Source organism: Zootoca vivipara, chromosome 8, assembly GCF_963506605.1.
Source record: "Zootoca vivipara chromosome 8, rZooViv1.1, whole genome shotgun sequence".
Lineage (NCBI taxonomy): Eukaryota > Metazoa > Chordata > Lepidosauria > Squamata > Lacertidae > Zootoca > Zootoca vivipara.
In genome coordinates, this window is record NC_083283.1 from 76,217,891 (window position 1) to 76,238,458 (window position 20,568).

The following is a 20,568-nucleotide window of genomic DNA, read 5'->3' on the forward strand; positions in this document are numbered from 1 at the left end:
CAAGAACAAGTGCTTTCTGGAGCCCTCATTCTGCCTGGTGGCAAAGTCAGGTGGCAGAATGCTGTACCACTGCTAAATTCTCCTTTACCTGGGTTGCTTCTGCAGCGGTGGCGAGAAGGGCAGGACAATTGCGTGAGCCCTGCATTTTCAATTTCCACTACCCGAGGCAGCTGCCTCACCCTGTGTCATGTGTGGGCCGGCTCTGTCGATCAGCAGAAATGGCTTTTTGAAGAACCTGACTTGAACTCTGCATAACTTTCCTAAAATATAAATAAATCCCCCCCCCCCTAGGTTGGGCTGTTGGGAATTCAAATGATCTGGACCAGAGATGCTGAAGAAGCTTTGACCAACGCAAAGTACGACAAGAAAATAATGCCAAAAACGAACCAGTTTTTCCTGGACCTCTTGAATACTCTGATAGACATGACGACAAAGGACCTGAGCCCCATAGAACGCATCAAATATGAGACACTGATCACAATTCATGTGCACCAACGGGATATATTTGATGATCTGGTAAAATTATTTTTTATGCCTGGGGGGGGGGAGTAGAAGTATGCTCAATAGGGAATGCACATTAAATACATTCAGTAAATATAATCCACTAGGGCAAAAAAATATATTTTCGGTGCTGTCCTAGCAGACAAGTTGTGAACGTGTTTTCACCACTGCTTTAGCTTATGGTTCATATGTAAGGCTTTGCAGTCTTGTCTTATCAGGGATGCGGGTGGCGCTGTGGTCTAAACCACAGAGCCTACGGCTTGCTGATCAGAAGGTCGGCGGTTCGAATCCCCGCGACGGAGTGAGCTCCTGTTGTTCAGTCCCAGCTCCTGCCCACCTAGCAGTTCAAAAGCACATCAAAGTGCAAGTAGATAAATAGGTACCACTCTGGGAAAGTAAATGGCATATCCGTGCACTGCTCTGGTTCGCCAGAAGCAGCTTAGTCATGCTGGCCATATGACCCAGAAGCTGTAACGCCGGCTCCCTTGGCCTATAGAGCGAGATGAGTGCCACAACCCCAGAGTCGTCCACAACTGGACCTAACGGTCAGGGGTACTTTTGCCATTACCCTATTATCAGATCTGCCTCTTGTTGTGCTCAGTTGCCACTGTCCGTGCAACCTTGCTCTCAGTGAGATGTTATCATCCCAAGGCTTTTTCTACAGTCAGCATTCAACTAGTTTCCCTCTCCTTAATATACACTCGAGTCAGTTGCCAGATTCCTTCTCAGAAACTCTGTTTATAAAGCCCTTCATCTATGGCAACATGGTCTCTTGTTCCTAGTGCCGTATGCATATCAAGAATCCCACAGACTTTGAGTGGCTGAAGCAATGCAGATTTTATTTCAATGAGGATGCGGACAAGATGATGATTAACATCACGGATGTGGCCTTCACGTATCAGAATGAATTTCTGGGCTGCACAGACAGGCTTGTCATCACCCCTCTCACAGACAGGTGAGAGATACTTCTGTCCTTCCACCTACTTGAAGGATTAGATGCTCTGTATGCCAATGTCATTCTCCAGCATATTATTTCGGAGCCTCATTCAGTCTTACTTTCGTGGAGCATTAACTGTGAGGGTTTGTGCAAGGTTTTGAAATCAAGACAGAGAAGAGATTTTTCCTTATAATTCATGACATTTTTATATATCAAAAAAAAGAAGTACCGGTACATTCATCTTCATCTTCAATGAAAGATAAAGAGGCCTTGTTTCACTCTGGAATGGCAATATATGGTGGTTGTCTTTAGCATATTTCTAGGAAGGAGAGGGGTTTGGACTCCAGATTCCAAGTGTCCAATTGCAGGATCCATTTCAGATTGAAACTCAGACCATCTAGCATTTACCATAATGCACAATACAACAGGGACCAATGAACCAAAGCCACTACAGACTCTGGGTCATGTTTCTGAAGCCCAGTGGGTATCGTGGGAATTAGTATGGCTATTCTGGATTAAAACCAGAAGAGATTTGGGTGTGGTTGCTAATTACTATGTGTTTTCTTAGTGCTTGACTACAGTAATTTAAAAATGAAAACTTGTTGCTGACACATTTATGTTATCTTTAAATTTATTAAATGTGCATTCGGTCTTCTCACCCAAGATAGCTAATAGTAAAATATAAAGTAAAAAATCAAGACATCAACAGGTTAGTAGAACATCAATAGTATTAATACTATGCCTTTATTATGTGAAGCCAGCGTTTTCTGTACTCATTGCTATTTACACTAGAATAAATGTTTTAAAAACCCAGTAAGAGGGGGCACAATCTAACTCCCCTCCCTGCCTGCATGTTAGCTTTTGGATTTCTCAGATATTATACCTTGTAATTCCTCAGTATTCTGGCTTTTTATTGCATGTAGCTGAGTCGCATGTATCTGAAGCCTGGCAACCACAGCCAGTCAAATCAAACATTGCTTGAGGACCCCAGTGGCTCAGGTGGGCCTTTCATCAGCCTGACTTGACTATTCTGTCCCTGTTAGGGCTGGCCTACCTATCAGGTGAGGCAGCTGTCTCGGGTGGCAAGGTCCACAGGGGCAGCAGATCTCAATGTTGATCTTCGTTCCCCATCACCACTTGTTCCTGATGTCAATCTTCCCGGACTCACTTCTTTACTGGCAGGCAGGGGCGTAGGAAGGGGGGGGAGGTGGGGGGTGTTCCGTCCCGGGTGTCATCTGTGAGGGGGTGACAAAAAGGCATATTGCGGGAAGCTCGTGCACCCCCCCGGGTGCACAGCATGGCCACTGCTCTGGGCACCCATGCAGCTAACTGGACAAGGGTTGCGCTGGTCGGTTGAGAAGGCGGTGGGTTTTTGGGGGAGGAGTCTTTGGGGGTCGCCACAAATCACGCTCCTTGGCTGTTGGATGAACAGATGGTCCCCAACTCCTGCCTTGGGACTGAGGAGAGGGGAGGAGTTTTCCCTCTGGAATCCTTTCTGCTCAGCCTGGCAGGGTTGAGCTTCCTATAGGGACAGAGCCATAGCAAAGAGAGACAACAGATCTCTCTGTGAGGGGGCAAAAAAAGGCTCTTGATTCCCGAACTTATTTTGCATCCAGAGGCGCTCTCTCTCCAGGACGCAGTGAGTGGATCTGGGCTGGATTAGATGTGGGTGAGAAAGAAAGATGAAGGAAGAGGAGGAGTTTTGTTTTGCTGTGGAAACAGAGGGTGCCAGGATGGAGTAAGGCAGCGAGAAGGGACTTGAGTAGGTGGGCAAGGAAATGGGAGAGCGGGGGCCTCAGCCCTTGTGCTCCCAGCGACTCCATTCCACCAGAGACAGGGCACTTTTTCTGGCGCTGGGCAGGGTCTCCAAAGAGACCACGTGCAACCCAGAAAGCAGGGTGCCTTTAGGGCGATGTTGCCTCTCTGCCTTTCAGGAGGTGAAATGTCTTGGGCTGGCCCCACTTCTCCCCTTTGGGCCTGCAGATGGCTATCCTAGCGTTGGGCAGGCAGTGGTGCCACTTTTAAATGGGAGCCAAGCTCAGTTTGCATTTGCAGTTGCTACCCATCATTTTAATTCACCCAAAATGCAATGTCCCAGGCCATAGATCAATGAAACACAGTGGTTTGTGTTGATGGGGTGTGTGTGTGTGCATGCTGAGGGCCCCTTGCAATCCAGCACCAGCCCTGCTTTTAAGACCTCCAACTGGGCACAATAAGCACAAATGGCAAAGGGATATTTCTATTGCGCTCCTTTTCTTGCAGGTGTTACATCACGTTGGCGCAAGCCTTAGGTATGAGCATGGGGGGAGCGCCAGCAGGTCCCGCAGGAACTGGCAAAACAGAAACAACGAAAGACATGGGGAGATGCCTTGGGAAATACGTTGTGGTCTTCAATTGCTCTGATCAGATGGATTTTCGAGGACTGGGAAGAATCTTTAAAGGTCAGGATGACGTTCACATTCAAGTTAGGACATACCATGTGCATGTTATATTTGCTCTTGTGTGTGGAAATGTGTGATGTGGAAGAACAGACATTTTCAAAGGTACGATTTACCATGCGCTTAAAATTTCTATCACCACGGCCTTCTCAATTCCTGTTGCATGGCGTTTCTTCATCTCACAGAACTTCTGTTACCAAATCATTTGTATGTAGGGTTATTGATATTTGCATGAGTAGAATCCTATTTGTACAAGGCAATATAATACTGGCCGCTGAGACCATATAACACCGGTCCTGAAAGACCTACATTGGCTCCCAGTACGTTTCCGGGCACAATTCAAAGTGTTGGTGCTGACCTTTAAAGCCCTAAACGGCCTCGGTCCAGTATACCTGAAGGAGCGTCTCCACCCCAATCATCCAACCCGGACACTGAGATCCAGCACCGAGGGCCTTCTGGCGGTTCTCTCACTGCGAGAAGTGAGGTTACAGGGAACCAGGCAGAGGGCCTTCTTGGTAGTGGCACCCGCCCTGTGGAACACCCTCCCATCAGATGTCAAGGAAATAAACAACTATCTGACTTTTAGAAGACATCTGAAGGCAGCCCTTTTTAGGGAAGTTTTTAATGTTTGATGTTTTATTGTGTTTTTAATATTCTGTTGGGAGCCACCCAGAGTGGCTGGTGAAACCCAGCCAGATGGGTGGGGTATTATTATTATTATTATTATTAATAATAATAATAAAATAATTGCTACTAAATATTATTATATTATCTGAAGTTTGTTCCATTCTTGACTATGCATTCATTAGAACTCGCTTCAAGTTTTTAAAATTATTATTATTATTTGAAAGCATTCAAGGTGTCCTTTATATCTAAATCATGTAAAATGACCACAACACTGGCTGCTTTAGCATAAGGCTTTGCTTTGATTTCAGGTCTTGCTCAGTCTGGATCCTGGGGTTGCTTTGACGAGTTTAACCGCATTGACTTACCGGTGTTGTCCGTCGCCGCACAGCAAATTGCAATTGTTCTGACATGCAAGAAGGAGCGCAAGAAGAGCTTCATTTTTACAGATGGCGATAGCGTGGAAATGAATCCCGAATTTGGACTCTTTTTGACAATGGTAAGCACTCTGAAGATTTTGATAAGTGATAGTTGTCAGTTCAGAGAAACTGCAGAATTTGCAGTCTCTGCGGTTAGCTCATGAAATATGTGTCAGAGTTGAACTTTGCTCAGAAGTTACATCCCCGACCAAGGAGCCCTTCCGTTATACCGTGGATGAATGAGGGCTCACTGACCTATTGGTGAGAGGAAGATACAGTCGTACCTTGGAAGTTGAACGGAATCCGTTCCGGAAGTCCGTTTTTGACTTCCAAAGCGTTCAGAATCCAAAGTGCAGCTTCCAAAGAATGTTTGCAAACTGGACTACTCACTTCCGGGTTTGCTGTGTTTGGGGACCAAAACGTCTGAGTGCCAAGGCATTTGGGATCCAAGGTACGACTGTATTGTGTATTTCCTTAGTTGTGCTGTACTGCTCATTCACTCAGTTTTTCAGTGCAAGTGATACAAATGCTGTCAAGGAAGTGCTTTGGTGAACCAGCAGTAGGGAATCTCTGGCCCACATTTTTTGAATTAGGCTCAGCCAGGGAGGCCATTTTCCGAAAACACCTCCACCTGTCTCATACCTGATATTACATAAGACATGCCTGGGATCATCTAAGGAACTTCCTAGGTGGAACCTAGAAACATATAAAAAACGCTGAAAATGCTTAGTTTACACACACACACACACACACACACACACACACACACACACACACAGTGGTACCTCTACTTACGAATTTAATGCGTTCCGAATGCACATTCATAAGTCGAAAAAATTGTAAGTCGAATCCCATAGGAATGCATTGGGAGAAAAAATTCATAAGTCGAAGCAAGCCTATCTAAAAATTCGTAAGTAGAAAAAATCCTATCTAAACCGCATCCAAGATGGCGGACGGAGCTCCGTTCGCAAGTAGAAACATTCGTAAGTAGAGTTATTTGTAAGTAGAGGTACCACTGTATATATTGAATTTGCCATAAGCTCACCATCACCCTCTAGTGTCACATTTGTATAATGCACCTAAAACACACTTAAAACGCACCGAGTCCATGGTGCAACCAATGGGGCTTGCTCTCAGGTTGAGGACGATGTGAATAGTCGTCATAGTAGTGGTCTGATTAATAACTAATGGTCTGATAAACCAGAACCCAGGGTATGCGGGCCGCCAAGAGCTGCCTGAAAACCTGAAGATCAACTTCCGTTCGGTGGCAATGATGGTTCCGGACCGGCAGATCATCATCCGTGTCAAGCTAGCTAGCTGCGGCTTCATTGATAACATTGTGCTTGCGAGGAAGTTCTTTACCCTGTACAAGCTCTGCGAGGAACAATTATCTAAGCAGGTAGGAGTAGTCATGTGCTATGGAAAGCTTCATTCTACCAATAAATCTGAAGGACCAGTAGCCTTTCTAAATGTTGTGGTCTGCGACGTAGATGACGCCATTGGTTGGCTGGCTGATTTTTTTCTTTTCGTTTTTAATATTAGGGCAATAAATAAATAAATAAATAAATAAATAAATAAATACTTAACATAATTCATTGCATTTTTGCAAAAAAAACCCCCAATATATATATATTTTACATTGTCAGATTTGATCAAATTGAACAGGATAGGATTACTTGAGGATATTGAGGATGGGAGAGCAGATACCAAGAAATAGAAGCTGCCTCTGGATATGAATCACGGGACAGATAGATAGTAATCAAATAACAGCCAGTACTGCATAAGAACATAGGAGATAATCTGCTGTTTAATGTTGGTAGTGCTATAGGACATCCATGAGATGTTTCCTTTTGGGTTATCTTGATGTTCAAGGAATAGCATATCAATGATTTTTTTTCTTTCTGAAAATGAACCGATGTTGTGGCAGGAAGGGATTTTAAATAGATAGAGATGTTGAGAGATGTGATCCTTTGAGGGTTTAAAAAAATATTTTTGTGTGTGTGCAACGGTGTACCAGTATAAAAAAGAAGGTGAAAGACCCTGTTTTGTGGAAGATTTTTATTCTTAAAAAAAGTTTTGTTGCACAAAAGAGTTGAATATGTTTCCCACCTTCTGCAGGAATGTTCTTTTAATAAAAGGTGGGTTGAAAAAAATCCAGTGCTGCACCATGCCTCTAAGGGGGGGGGGAAAGGCACAATAATAAAATATGAAAACTCAAAAAGGAGAAAGAACCCTCACCCAACCAAAATGCTTTACTTACCTTAAAAAAAAAAATACTTGCTTTTGAATTCATGCTCACTGGGCAACCCTAAGCCAGCCACTGTCTGTCAGCTTAATGCTTAATGAATTTCAGAAATAGACTGGAAAGAGAAGTTGCTGAATTGCAACTTATCACCAAGCTCAAAACCATGGAGGGACCTGGTTGGAACAGAGACATAGGATTCTTATCTCATTATACATGATAAAGCGATCTTCAGCCATCCCAACCCTTGCTTTTTCATGCAAGACCATTTGCAGTCATTCACAGTTGTCAACAGCTATCAGTCAGTCAATCACCCATTTCCACCACCCTTCTGAGTGATACCCCCCACCCTTTCACTACATAACCGCCTGGGGACTTCTGCTTCAGTGTATCTAAAGAAGTGTGCATGCACACGAAAGCTCATACCAAAATAAAAACTTAGTTGGTCTTTAAGGTGCTGCTGGAAGGATTTTTTTTATTATGTTTCGACTACGTCAGACCAACACGGCTACCTACCTGTAACTAGCTTAATGCTTGTTTGTGAATGTAGAATGGCTTGTTCTCCTTGGATACTTGTGTAATACATGGTAATATCAGGGCAAGAAGTGTTCTTGAGGGATACAAAAATCTCCCTGGAAAAACTTCCTAATATGAGGTGTATTTCTTGCCTCTTTCCTGCCCTGCTGCCATTGGCACCATTTTTTTACAGCCAATTTTTCTTCCTCTGTTTGATCTTACCCAATTTGTGATGAATGTGAAGATGTCATGCATGGCATTATGCAGTCGTTCAGATTTGGCTATTTGGCTATGTCATGACGATGTAACAAAGGACAAATGAAGCCAGTTGCTCAATGTTTAAAAAGGAAATAGAGGGTCCTCATCCTCAGTGGGAATCAATTCCACTTCATGATAGACTGAAGTGTCATGACAGCAGTTATGGTGTGGTGTTAAATCATCTCCTTCATCTTTCTTTTTGGTGGAGATATCTGAAACGAGGATTGCATGTCCAGAAGCAGACCTTAGAACAAAGCTGTCGTATACTATTTGCAAATTTCTGTCACAGATTATAGAGCAGGCATCCCCAAACTGTGGCCCTCCAGATGTTTTGGCCTACAACTCCCATGATCTCTAGCTAGCAGGACCAGTGGTCAGGGAAGATGGGAATTGTAGTCCAAAACATCTGGAGGGCCGAAGTTTGGGGATGCCTGTTATAGAGCGATCTGTCATTGGTGCAAAGGTGTGCCAGATTTGCTTGCCTCTCAAAAAACTTTTGACCTGTTCTCAGGTACATTATGACTTTGGACTGAGGAATATATTGTCAGTGTTGCGGACCTTGGGAGCTGCCAAAAGGTCCAACCCGGATGACACGGAATCCACAATTGTCATGCGTGTGTTGAGAGACATGAATCTTTCTAAACTGGTAAGCTTGCCGTAGATGTGCCTGTGCACTAAACATGTTTTGGAGGCTCTTCATCAGGTGACCCAATCCTCAAAGATGAATTCCTTAAAATCATAGAATCATAGAGTTGGAAGGGATCCCGTGTGCCATCTAGTCAAATCTCCTGCAATGCAGGAATCCCAACACATGGCTCCCATCCAATTTGAAACCATACTGGGCCCTGCTTAGCTTTGCAAATGTGCTACCAGATACATTGCAGTACCACTAGTAGAGCAAGACTTCCGGAACGGATTAGGTTTGTAAACCAAGGTACCACTGTATTTAAAACCAGCTAGAAATGAGAGAGTGGGAAGTTGGAAACATGGGCCAGGGCTGTGGGCATGGTCCCCTCTCACCTTCCTCAGACAAACAGAAGCCCAAAGCCCTCGAAATGGACCCCCAGTTGCTGGTGATGGCAGCAAAGGAATAAGGGATCTTTGTGGACTCATTCAAGGTTATGGAACTGGAAGGAGAGGAGAGCTCCCTTAAAAATGCTAGGAAATACTGTTGTACCCTGGGCTGTGGTGGGAACATAAAGGAGAGAAGTCCTTTAGCACTGGGGATTACAGAGGAAATAAAGCTCAAGTTGTTTGCCTGCTTGACACAATGTGCCCTCTCATGAGTCGCTGGAAAGGACTTTGAAGTGCTTCTCTTCCCAGAAACCAAGGAGCGGCTTTCTTTGTTATGAAATGCTGTTTCCAGGGAAGCTGGTCTATTGCCCACTCAGTGTCCTCCTGATGCCAGGTGAAGAAGGTCTTCTGACTTCTGCAGGCCTTTCAAAATGATGGTTTGAGTTTTGAGGCTTTATTCCATTTCTGCGATTTTATTCAGGGTTCCCCTCCCCTCCCTTGGCCTTGCGGCTTTTGATAACATTGTTTTCAAGGCATATTTTATGTTTTATTGTTAATATGCTTATTTGTGCTAGTTGCCTTGGTATACGTAGCAATTCTGCAGGCGGCATAGCACGTGAGTGAATGAATACATTGTGCAAATTCAGTCTTTTGGTTTGTTGGAAGGCTGAATGGAGAAATAGGTTGGAATAATCAATGCAGCAAGCTTTTCTTAGGCGATTCCTTTGTCTTAATTTGTGCTTCCAAAATAACTTATGTAACAGCTGGCTACTTATCCTCTGATTTGCTTAAGCAGCTGTGAGTATTAAACCCATTGTTCTATTGATGAAGAAGCATTTTTCTATCTTTTCTAGACTACTATACCTTTCCCTTCCTCCTTCGCTGCCACCAAATGGCGGCTCCTGAAACCCAGTTTTTCCACCCATCCTTGTGTCCATGTTGGTGTTGACAATGAAATGAGTGAAAGCTGATAGAATATGTTTTGAGAAGGAGTGCAAAGTGCTGGTTGTAAGTGTTGCAGATATAAAATATGTATTTATAGCATTTGTACCCTGCTCTCCCTCCCCCTCCCCCCTCTCTCACACACAGAGTTCCAATCCTTAGGCTTGGAATCCTAAAGACAGCACAAAAGGAAAAAGGAACGAGGAGGGAAGAGGGGGGAATTCTGAAAGTTAAATAGCAGTTCTTATAATGACCAGCTGGAATGGAAACAGGGCAAAGGCAAGGAGGCACCCAATGGAACTGGTCTTGAGGCAGGGCTGATGAAATGAGACAGCCTGATGGAATGTCTGCTTCCAGGTGACAACCGAATTAGATGAGGCCTGATGCAGCAGACCTTTCAGTAATAGGGTTGCTGTATCACAAGCTTCCAGACCTCTTCATTTAATGCCTCTGGGTGCCGTCATTTTCAGATATTTCCCTTACCTTGCCTGCTTTATTTTTTCTTGCACTGTCCTTCCTCTTGCCTATCAATGTCCTCCCCTTTCCCCCCTCTCCAGGCTGCTTAGACTGGAAACTGTGTTTTATCTTTGCCAGCAATGCAGAGGAAATGTTAGGCATATTGGTGAGTTGACGCTCTCCTGTGCACTACAAAATAGTGGATTTGGCAACACATTATTGTTAAGGATCTTAATGAAGCTAAGCATTGCGTTACAGAAAGCAATACCTTTTCTGTTGACATTTCTGTGCTGTTTTGGCAGATCGATGAAGACGAGCCCTTATTTCTGAGCCTGATTGAAGACCTTTTCCCAAGTATTCAACTTGACAAGGCAGGCTATCCAGAGCTCGAAGCTGCTATTAGCAAACAGGTAATGATTACAAATGTTTACATACGGCTTCTTCAGCTGGACAAAAGACTTTGGCTCAATGAATGAATCCCTTGGGAGGGGAAAAACTTGCACTGACCATGAATTCCCAACACAAAAAAATTAGATTGAGTGGGTGCTTTGTTGAAAGCATGAATAAAAATCCCAGGAAGTGTTTTCTTCACTTTGGATTATAAATGAATATTCGAAATGGGCTATGTTTGAGGATATGCACACACAGATACAGTCTCTTTCTTCCTCTCCCCTAATCACACACACAGTCTCTCACACTTGTACACAACATCATGCTAGAAAAGGAGAAAGTAGCATGCTCTTGCCCCTAGGAATGTCAGAGAATTCTGATGGCAGTGGCAGCAGAAATGGCTGATGTTCGCTTATACATCCCAGGTCCAAAAAAAAAATGAGTATTTTTTGTTGCTGCTTTAAGTGCCCAAACAATACATAATTGGTTACACCCCTCTTCTATTTGCATTGTGTCTTCTTTGCACGGAAATGAACGGAGTGGAAGAATTTAATGACAATGTAATTATGTAATTGCTCACGTTGGGCCAGTTATTCGAATTTGCCACAGCAGACAGCGAGTCTAATAGCATAGCTCTGAATGCAAGGCAAGCTGTGGTGGAATGGAAAAGGTGTTGCATGGGAGAAAAGAAGGCGAATGGAAAAGGATGCCATCTTTCTTTTCTTTCTTTGGCGATCACTCGTAGCCGAGTAAGATTGTCTTCCATAAACACGATTTTAACAATGGGTCTGTAAGTGACTGTGGAGGCCAATTCTGGATCCACACGTCCTTCCACAGTGGGGATATAGGTTTCCGGGCAGGCGTTGATCACGGTGTGGATTTGCCAAGTGTGCCTTCCTCTTAGCGCATTTCTCCCTTGCGTCCTGAGATCGAGTTTCTTCAGAGCCCATGGCACCTTTGGTAAAGGCTGTTCTCCAACTGGAGCGCTCGCAGGCCAGTGTTTCCTAGTTGTCAGTGTTTATACTACATTTGTTAAGATTTGCCTTGAGACAGTCTTTAAACCTCTTTTGTTGACCACCAACATTACGCTTTCCATTTTTAAGTTCAGAATAGAGTAGTTGCTTTGGAAGATGATCATCAGGCTTCCACACAACATGACCAGTCCAACGAAGTTGATGTTGAAGAATCATTGCTTCAACACTGGTGAACACTTACATCCCGACTTGCACCTCATGCGCACCACATTTTTCTTTCCCCCTTGCTTAGCGAAGAGATTCAGGTGTTGCAAGATCATATTTTGTATCAGGGTCTGAAACTTCTAATTAACATTATTTAACTCCAAGCAGGCTTGCTAAGATGTACAGGACTGAATCAGATAAGTGCTGGAGATGCAAAGAGGTCGAAGGAATGTTCTTTCACACATGGTGGACTTGTAAAAGGCTAAAAGAGTATTGGGAAATAATCCATAATGAATTGAAAAAAATGTTTCAAAGTACTTCCCCCTTTTTGTTTGCGATAATTCAGACTGAAATTCCCAGGTGTCAGAAAAGGTTATTTATGTATGCCAATACAGCGGCCCACGTTTTGTTAGCTCAAAAATGGAAAATGAGTGAGGTCCCAACTAAAGAAGAATGGCAACTTAAGCTGATGGAATATGTGCAGCTAGCGGACCTAACATATAGAATAAGAGAACAAGAGGAACATACATTTAGAGACAATTGGAAAATGTTTATTGAATATATGGGGGGGAATTGTGTACACTTGAAAACGTTGGCAGCATTAAGATATATTCAACAATGTAAACAAGTTTTGATGGATGTAATATTGAATGGTTTAGTTTATGTAAAATATGCAGGGATTATGATATGAACCACAGAAAGAGAAGAAGGGAAGTCATTCATATTTTAAGGATGCTTGAATGAGTATTCTAAATTGTAAAACAGAAAATGTAATAAAAAATTATACAAAAAAGATAGAGAAACTTATAATTAAGGCTGCTATCATGTCCTTGAATTTCACCAATTGAGGTTTTCTTGGTTTGGCAGAAGGCCCTACCTGCTGGGCCAGCAAAACAGGAGATGCATCTCTGCCATGGCAGATTTGCCAGTGGAACTGGCTGGATATGCTGGTGGAACCCTCTGCTGGCGTAGATAAATCCCACCAGTGAGGATAAACTGGCAGAATGGCTAAAAAAAGAGAGCCGAGTCATGGACAGGATAGGGGCAGCAGAGGGGGAGACAAACGCTTCCACCAGATCCGCTACCAGACCCTAGTGATGGTGCAACATTTCAGCATCTCTGCATCTGGCGCAAAGAGTTTCCCTCTCATTGAATTCATTGGAAGTGTCTGTCAATGAGCTGCGTAGATGGGACAGTCAATCACGATATGATTCTTGGTGATCACGACAGGTTGAAGAGGCTGGCTTAATTAACCACCCCCCGTGGAGACTGAAAGTTATCCAGCTGTTTGAGACGCAAAGGGTGAGGCATGGCATGATGGCTCTGGGTCCCAGTGGTGCCGGGAAAACAACATGCATCCACACACTGATGAAATCGATGACAGGTATGCCAAACACGCTTGATCAGTAAAAACGATGCCTTTTTAAAGGATGTAACTGGTGGTAACATTGGGTTAGCCTGAAGAGGTACATGTTGGACCCCAGTGTTCAAAGGACCCAGTCTTACTCAACTAAAATGTATTGCATCTTGAGGCCCCAAGCCAGCCCCCCCCCCATGAAATAACTACACACGGACACAGAATTAAGGTTGGTGGGTAACATTAAGGCCACAACTTTATTGATTGCAAACTAAATGTGAGTGGTATTGGTATAGGCATTGGCTGAAGACTATAACGGACTACTGCCCCAGTTGAACAGAGTCCATGTAGGTAAACCCATCGAGGCAGCAACATTGGGGGTTTGCCCAACAGAAGCTTACCGCGAGGTTTCTGTGATCCTGGCATGGCCCTAGCCCATCAAGCGGACTTTGGACGAGATCCGGGACTCAGTGGCGTTGCAACGTGGGGGCGGTTGCACTCCCAGTGCCACATCTCCAGGGGTGACAAGACGGTGCCCCACCGCAGCGGCGCAAGCAGCGGTTTGGCGCCTCTGTTGCTCCAGGATCCTGGCACCATCCGCATGGTGTGGAGCGCCGCCACTGCCAAACCGCTACATAGCGCGCATGTGTGGCGTCACTACGTACGACATCGTACGTAGTGACGCCGCACATGCGCGCTACGTAGCGACGCCCCGCACTCCGGCACTGCCGGGACCTCCAGATTCCTTTAACGGAATACCTTTTGATCAAAGCCAATGCCTAACCCCCAAACCTAGAAAGTTGTGATGATTGCTAAGGGGGAAGGCAAAAAACCAAGTGACCAGTGCCAATTTGCCAAATGGATATAAAGACAGGCGACTTACACATAGTCCAAATCAAGGCCGAGTACCTACACTAAGGGTGGGAGGGTGGGTGTTCAATCAAGGGCCTAGGGCACTCTTGCACTGATGTTTATATAATTCCTTAACCCCCACCCCTTTCCTGATTGGCTGTGACCCGTGATGCCTATTTAGAGAAATGAAACTTAGACCTAGAAATGAAACCTACTTAGGGGTGTGTCCAGGGGCCCAGTCAGAAGAAGGACCGCCTTCTGAGGACGATCCCATTTTTAAACAGTGCGGAGACAGATTCTGAAGATGCTGAGTTTTATTTGTTTTGGGGAATTGTGATGACATGGTGGTGACAGATGGTGTCAGAAGAGAGTTACTATGGTAGCAGCAGAATCTAAAAGAAATGTTGTTACTAAGGATTTTATGGTAACCAGAGAGTGCCTGTGAAGGGTAGCAATGAATGGAAGATGGGAAGAAAGCTAAGGAACTTTTGTATTGTGGGATACCAGTATTTTTTCTTTAAAAATGCCAGATTTCAAATATAATAATTTTCCCATCGACGAACTACCGGTAAATAGTCAATGTTGGAGATTAAAGGTAAAGGGACCCCTGACCATTAGGTGACCGACTCTGGGGTTGCGGTGCTCATCTCACATTATTGGCCAAGGGAGCCAGTGTACAGCTTCCAGGTCATGTGGCCAACATGACAAAGCCGCTTCTGGTGAACCAGAGCAGCGCACAGAAATGCCGTTTACCTTCCTGCTTGGGGCTGTACCTATTTATCTACTTGCCCTTTGACATGCTTTCAAACTGCTAGGTTGGCAGGAGCTGGGACCAAGCAACGGGAGCTCACCCCGTTGCGGGGATTCGAACCGCCGACCTTCTGATCGGCAAGCCCTAGACTCTGTGGTTTAACCCACAGCGCCACCCACATCCCTTGTTGGACATTAGCACCTACCTAAATGTCTGGTTTTGGATAGGTTGGCTTGGCTAACTCTGAGATGAGTTGGTATGTTAAATTCAAAGGATGTTAATCTCGGAGAGAGGAAAGGATGGCAATGTACTGTTGATGCACAATTTCCTCCGGAGCCACCTCCGTGGATAGCTAGGGTTGCCAATAAAACAATGGGCACATGCCGATTACTGGGAAAGTTGTGTTTTCCCCTATGGAAGACTCCTCTCCCCAAAAGAAGTACTCCGAATCTGTGATGAGGCATGCAAGAGTTAAACTCTGGGGTGGAAAGCAGAAGGAAAGGGAAGAGACTTAGCTAGGCACATAGGCAAACCACTGCTTCACTATTCTCAATATTCTCTACACTGGCAGGCAGCAGTGCTCCTGGATTTCAGAAATCAGTATTAAGTACTATAGGCAATACACTTAAAAGCCTGAGCATATAAATGCAGGCTTCTAAGTTAACATACTGACTCAGGGTGTAAACCTAACTTTTGGAAGCCAGCATAATTTGTGCCGGCTTAAGCTAAAATGGCATAAAGTGTGCTAGATTTTCTGTTCAGGAGTGAGTCTCTGGCCACCTGCACCAGCCCAAGCCTGGCAGAGGGAAAACAAGCCTTTAAAATAGAGTTTAATGCACACTATTCTTTTTGCCAGTGTAAGTTTTGCCAGGTTACGTGATTGAGCTGAATGGAGTTAGGATCCAGTGTAATGCTATTCTCTGGTACCCGAAATAATCTTCTTCTTCTTCTTCTTCTTCTTCTTCTTCTTCTTCTTCTTCTTCTTCTTCTTCTTCTTCTTCTTCTTCTTCTTCTTCTTCTCCTTCTCCTTCTCCTTCTCCTTCTCCTTCTCCTTCTCCTTCTCCTCCTCCTCCTTCTTCTCCTTCTTCTCCTTCTTCTCCTTCCCCTTCCCCTTCCCCTTCCATTTTTAAACTTCTACAGACTGTGGGCAGCCTCATCGTGAAATGAGAATGAATCCTAAGGCCATCACTGCACCACAGATGTTTGGACGCCTCGATGTCGCAACCAATGACTGGACAGATGGGATTTTTTCCACTCTTTGGAGGAAAACTTTGAGAGCTAAGAAAGGTACTTAAAACCTCAGTGCTGAACTTTGATTAAATCAGGGACCAGGTAATCTGCAGCACTCTAGTTGCTGCTGAACTACAGTTCCTCTCTACCTTGGCTGTTGGGCCATTCTGGCTGCAGTTGATGGGAGCTGGAGTCCAATACACGTGGAGGGCCAAAGGTTCCCCACACTCCGCCCTAGGGGAAGACCATCAGCTACTCGTAAAAACATAAGAAGAATCTGCTGGATCTGGCCAATGGCTCCTGAAGCCCAGCATCCTGTTCTCACAGGGGCCACAGGGCCTGTGGGAAACCAGTGAGCAGGAACTGAGCACAGTTCTGCCAGCTGGTGTTCAGAAGCATAACTACCATGAATAGTACCCACTGGTAGCCTTCTCATGATTTGTCCAGTCCTCTTTTAAAGCCATTCAAGTTGGTGACCATCACTGCCTCCCATGGGAGAGAATTCCATTGTTGTTGTTGTTGTTGTTGTTGTTGTTGTTGTTGTTGTTGTTGTTGTTTTGTACCCTGCCCATCTGACCAGGTTGCTCTGTGTGGAGGTACTTTATATGTTCTGAATCTTCCAAAATGCAGTTTCATTGGATGTCCACGGATTTCTAGTGTTATCAGAGAGGGAGGGAAAACTTCTCGGTATCTACTGGTACTTTCTCCATAATTTTATAAACTTCTATCAAGTCACCTCTGACTTGCCTTTTAAGTCCCCTATGCTGTTGGTTGCTGCGTTTATCTGATTGCTGTGATGTTATGAGCCACAACTATTGTCCTGAGTGCAATGCAGCGCTCTTTCCTCTTTTACTACTCTTTTTGAATAGCCTGCTGGTTTGAGGGTGAACAATTGCTGCTTGGATAGATTTCCAAGCTATCTAAAGCCTTTTGTGTAAGGTACCTGAAACTGTATATCTATCTAACTGCCGGGGGAAGTTTTGAAAGGAGCAGCTTGCACACTTGAATATTTGGCTGAGGAAAGAGAAACTTTAGACTCTCTGGGGGCCAAAGCAGATCTGAAGTTAAACGAGGGCATCTTTGCATATAACATGTAATTTTCTTAAAAATGCAGAAGGCAGCACCTGTTGGGTTTTTTGGGGGGTGGGGCTAACAATTAATGGGATCAGAGCAGGTGGGGTGGAGGAGTTATGGTCCTGAACATTGCTCCTGAAACTGGCATGGGCTTTTAAGGAGGGAATTCCTCTATGCCAGCAGAAGATGTGTAAGTGAAGATAACAACAACAACAACAACAACAACAACAACAACAATTTATTACGATCAAAGACCAGCTTGCAAAACACAATAGTTATAGATTATTCATAAAGATAAAATATACAATTAGAGTAGATTGCAGCAATAGCTCATGAGTTAAAATTGAGATATATGCATACATCCGTACGGCTGAGATTTGGCCTACCATAAAAATTGATCCTAAGGCACCCCAAAAGGGGACTTCAGCTTTTCCCTAGTAAGCTATTTTATTCCAGGGGATGATCGGTGCCTACAGTTCTGGGCACAGAATCTGGCTACCAGCCAGGTCGTCTTGTGATCTTTGCCTAAGAGGAGAGAATTAAGTTTAGACTTGTCTGGTAGATCGGGGAGCCTCTTCAGCAAAGGGTTGATGGTTTCTCTACGAATCTCAGCATAAAAAGGACATCTAAAAAATATATGTTCGGGGCTTCCTATTTCCCCTAATGGGCAGGTGCAAAGTCTCTGTGCGTACGGGACTCTTTCATAGGAGCCTTCCAGAACCGGTGAGGGGAAGGCTGAGCTTCTAGTGAGAGTGAAATCCCTTCTTGTATTTCTGGATGCAAGGAAATAGAGATATGTTGCTGGAGCAGCATTGGTTAAATTGGAGAAATTGCATCTTTTGTGTACTGTTATTTGGGTCCTGTACTTTAAGTGGATTTCAACTGGATCTTATGCCAATAATAAAGGTGCATTATTGTATATCTCCCTCTTAGTTATGGTTAACTTTATGCAAGGATGCCAAAACATTTCAGGTGATTAAGCACCCTTGTTGTATAACAAAACAATCTCATGACATGGAATGTTGCTGTTTTTTGTAACCTTTGGATTATAGGGGAACACATTTGGATAGTTCTTGATGGTCCCGTTGATGCAATTTGGATTGAGAACCTGAACTCGGTGCTTGACGATAACAAAACATTAACGCTTGCTAATGGAGATCGGATCCCTATGGCACCAAACTGTAAAATTGTCTTCGAGCCTCATAATATTGACAACGCTTCTCCTGCCACTGTGTCAAGGAATGGCATGGTGTTTATGAGCTCCTCGGTTCTCAACTGGAGCCCTATTCTTGAGGTATAAATGTTTACATGTGTCCTTGGGCCGCCTCCATCATCAACTCCTTAATTGCCTTCGGGCAGTTGAAACTGGAACTGCGGAATAATCTGCAACGTCTCCTGGATGTGCATTTAGCTGGCTAATATGGATGAGAGTTTGCCATCCTGAATATTGCCTTCAGCAGGTTCAGCAGCCCGATAAAAAAATTCTGCTTCCATATGCACTGATTCAAAGCTGGACAGGATCTTAAATGTAGCTTTCCCACATCTAAGTCCATCATTCTGTGGGATGGATATCAGATCAAGTGCATGTTTACAGCTGACTTAAACCAATTAAGTTACAAAATAAATGAATGCAGCAGTGTCAAAATATGCCTGCCTTTTTGGGAGCTTTTAGAAATCATACTGTTGATTTAATGTTGTCCTCACCTGCCTGTGTGTGCCTGCAATTATACAAATATGATAGGCCACAAAATCTTGTAATGTCATCTCATTCATGCAATTGGGTGTTGTCACCTTTATGTTATTCTCTTGCTAATTAGGCTGTTTTAAATGTGCATTTTATATTTGTCTTCGTTTAGCAAGGTTTTATTTTGAAATTTCTAAGATAATATTTCAGTTTCTTGTTAATTAATGTTGCTTCAAAAATATACTTCAAAGTATACATTACTTGACTTTAGTCAGTAAGGTTTCATTCTGGATTGTTTTATTTGAGGTTTAAATGTGGGTTGTAAACTGCTTTGATTTCCCCCTCCTTAAAAATATAAAGCGGTATACAAATGAAATGAATAACGGTAACAATAATCTGACTAACAGGCAAGGGAAAATGGCACCAGAGCCAAAAGACCATTTGCTTCTTGCACAATCTAAGTGTTTTCCAGGGGCTGAAATTGCTCATTTCCACCTAAAAATCCAAATGGATAGCTGTATACAATGTTCTGCTCAAAATAATCCTATTGAAATTAATAGATATGCTTAACTTTAGGCCAATCAATTTCAGTAGGTTTACTGAACTTGATTGGTGACAGGCCTGGATAATATTTGGAGCAGCTCTATAAGAGTGAGAATTTGGACATATTTTTAAAAGTTACTTGACTCTTCTTTCTTGGTTGCCCAGGGCTTTCTGAAGAAACGCCCTACACAGGAAGCTGACGTTTTGCGTCACCTGTACACAGTGTCTTTCCCAGACCTCTACCGGTATAGCATCCAGTCCTTAGAATACAAGATAGAGATGCTGGAAGCCTTTGTGATAATGCAGAGCATTAATATGCTGCAGGGCTTGATCCCGTACAAGGTAAGCCGTTCCAGACTTTTGAAAAACAATTTTTGGAAAAGACCCTTGTTCTAAGCAAGATTGAGGTTTTGTCTGTATCTGGGTGTGCAAAGTCAAATGAGCAAATACTTTAGGGCCCTTCATTTGAATACCAATATTCTAAATGAATACATTATATCAGACATAGCTACATAGCACACATTAAATATTATTAATCCCTCAATAAGAATACATAATGCCCTTTGAAGTGCTTTGTACAATACTAAATTCTCCTTCCTTAAATAGCAGCAAGGAAGTACACATACCGGCAAGCTTTTCTATTAGTATGAATCAACTTCTGCTGGAATAAATGCAACACTGAAGTGTCCGTGTCTATTCATATACCAACTTCTGATTCTATACATAATATTGAGGAAATACATGCCCCAACATTCGAAATATGCAATCCACTTTGCGCTAACGTGTTATTATCAAGAAATGAGCAACCATCTTTTCCTACTCATGCATCAATGGGTTTTTATACACAATATACTTGAGTCACAAGGGAAGCAGACCAAAGTCTGGTTATATACAAAGGCAGGCAAAAACAGGACCTTGGACAGCTCCAACCGTGCTCTGCTGGCTGAAAGCAGCTAGATAAATGGTTGTCTCTGTAGGGAGCTAGGCAGCCAACTGAAACCTTAAGCAGGCTGGCAAGACCTGCAGTGTGATGAGCTCCTCTTCTGTGCAGGAGGTGGCTGGGTTGTGAAAGGGTCCTTTCCTTATTTGACCTATGAGGCTAAAGAGATAGAAGGACTGCAGGAGATTCATCCTTTGAGTCAGAGGATGGTGATCTATCTGT

The 20,568-nt window shown here is 43.7% G+C and overlaps 1 protein-coding gene across 2 annotated transcripts in view; it reads left to right on the forward strand.

Annotated features, from left to right (window-relative positions):
- The window catches only part of DNAH5 (dynein axonemal heavy chain 5), a 151,871-nt gene that overhangs the window by 55,556 nt on the left and 75,747 nt on the right, over window positions 1-20,568 (forward strand). For both annotated transcript variants that reach the window (XM_035125561.2, XM_060278039.1), the window contains 11 exons: window positions 292-516; window positions 1,284-1,456; window positions 3,701-3,879; window positions 4,812-4,999; window positions 6,124-6,318; window positions 8,447-8,581; window positions 10,650-10,757; window positions 13,146-13,299; window positions 16,016-16,162; window positions 18,232-18,473; window positions 19,572-19,748. In XM_035125561.2, coding sequence (XP_034981452.2) covers window positions 292-516; window positions 1,284-1,456; window positions 3,701-3,879; window positions 4,812-4,999; window positions 6,124-6,318; window positions 8,447-8,581; window positions 10,650-10,757; window positions 13,146-13,299; window positions 16,016-16,162; window positions 18,232-18,473; window positions 19,572-19,748 — 1,923 coding nt within the window. The remainder of the gene's footprint in view (window positions 1-291; window positions 517-1,283; window positions 1,457-3,700; window positions 3,880-4,811; window positions 5,000-6,123; window positions 6,319-8,446; window positions 8,582-10,649; window positions 10,758-13,145; window positions 13,300-16,015; window positions 16,163-18,231; window positions 18,474-19,571; window positions 19,749-20,568) is intronic.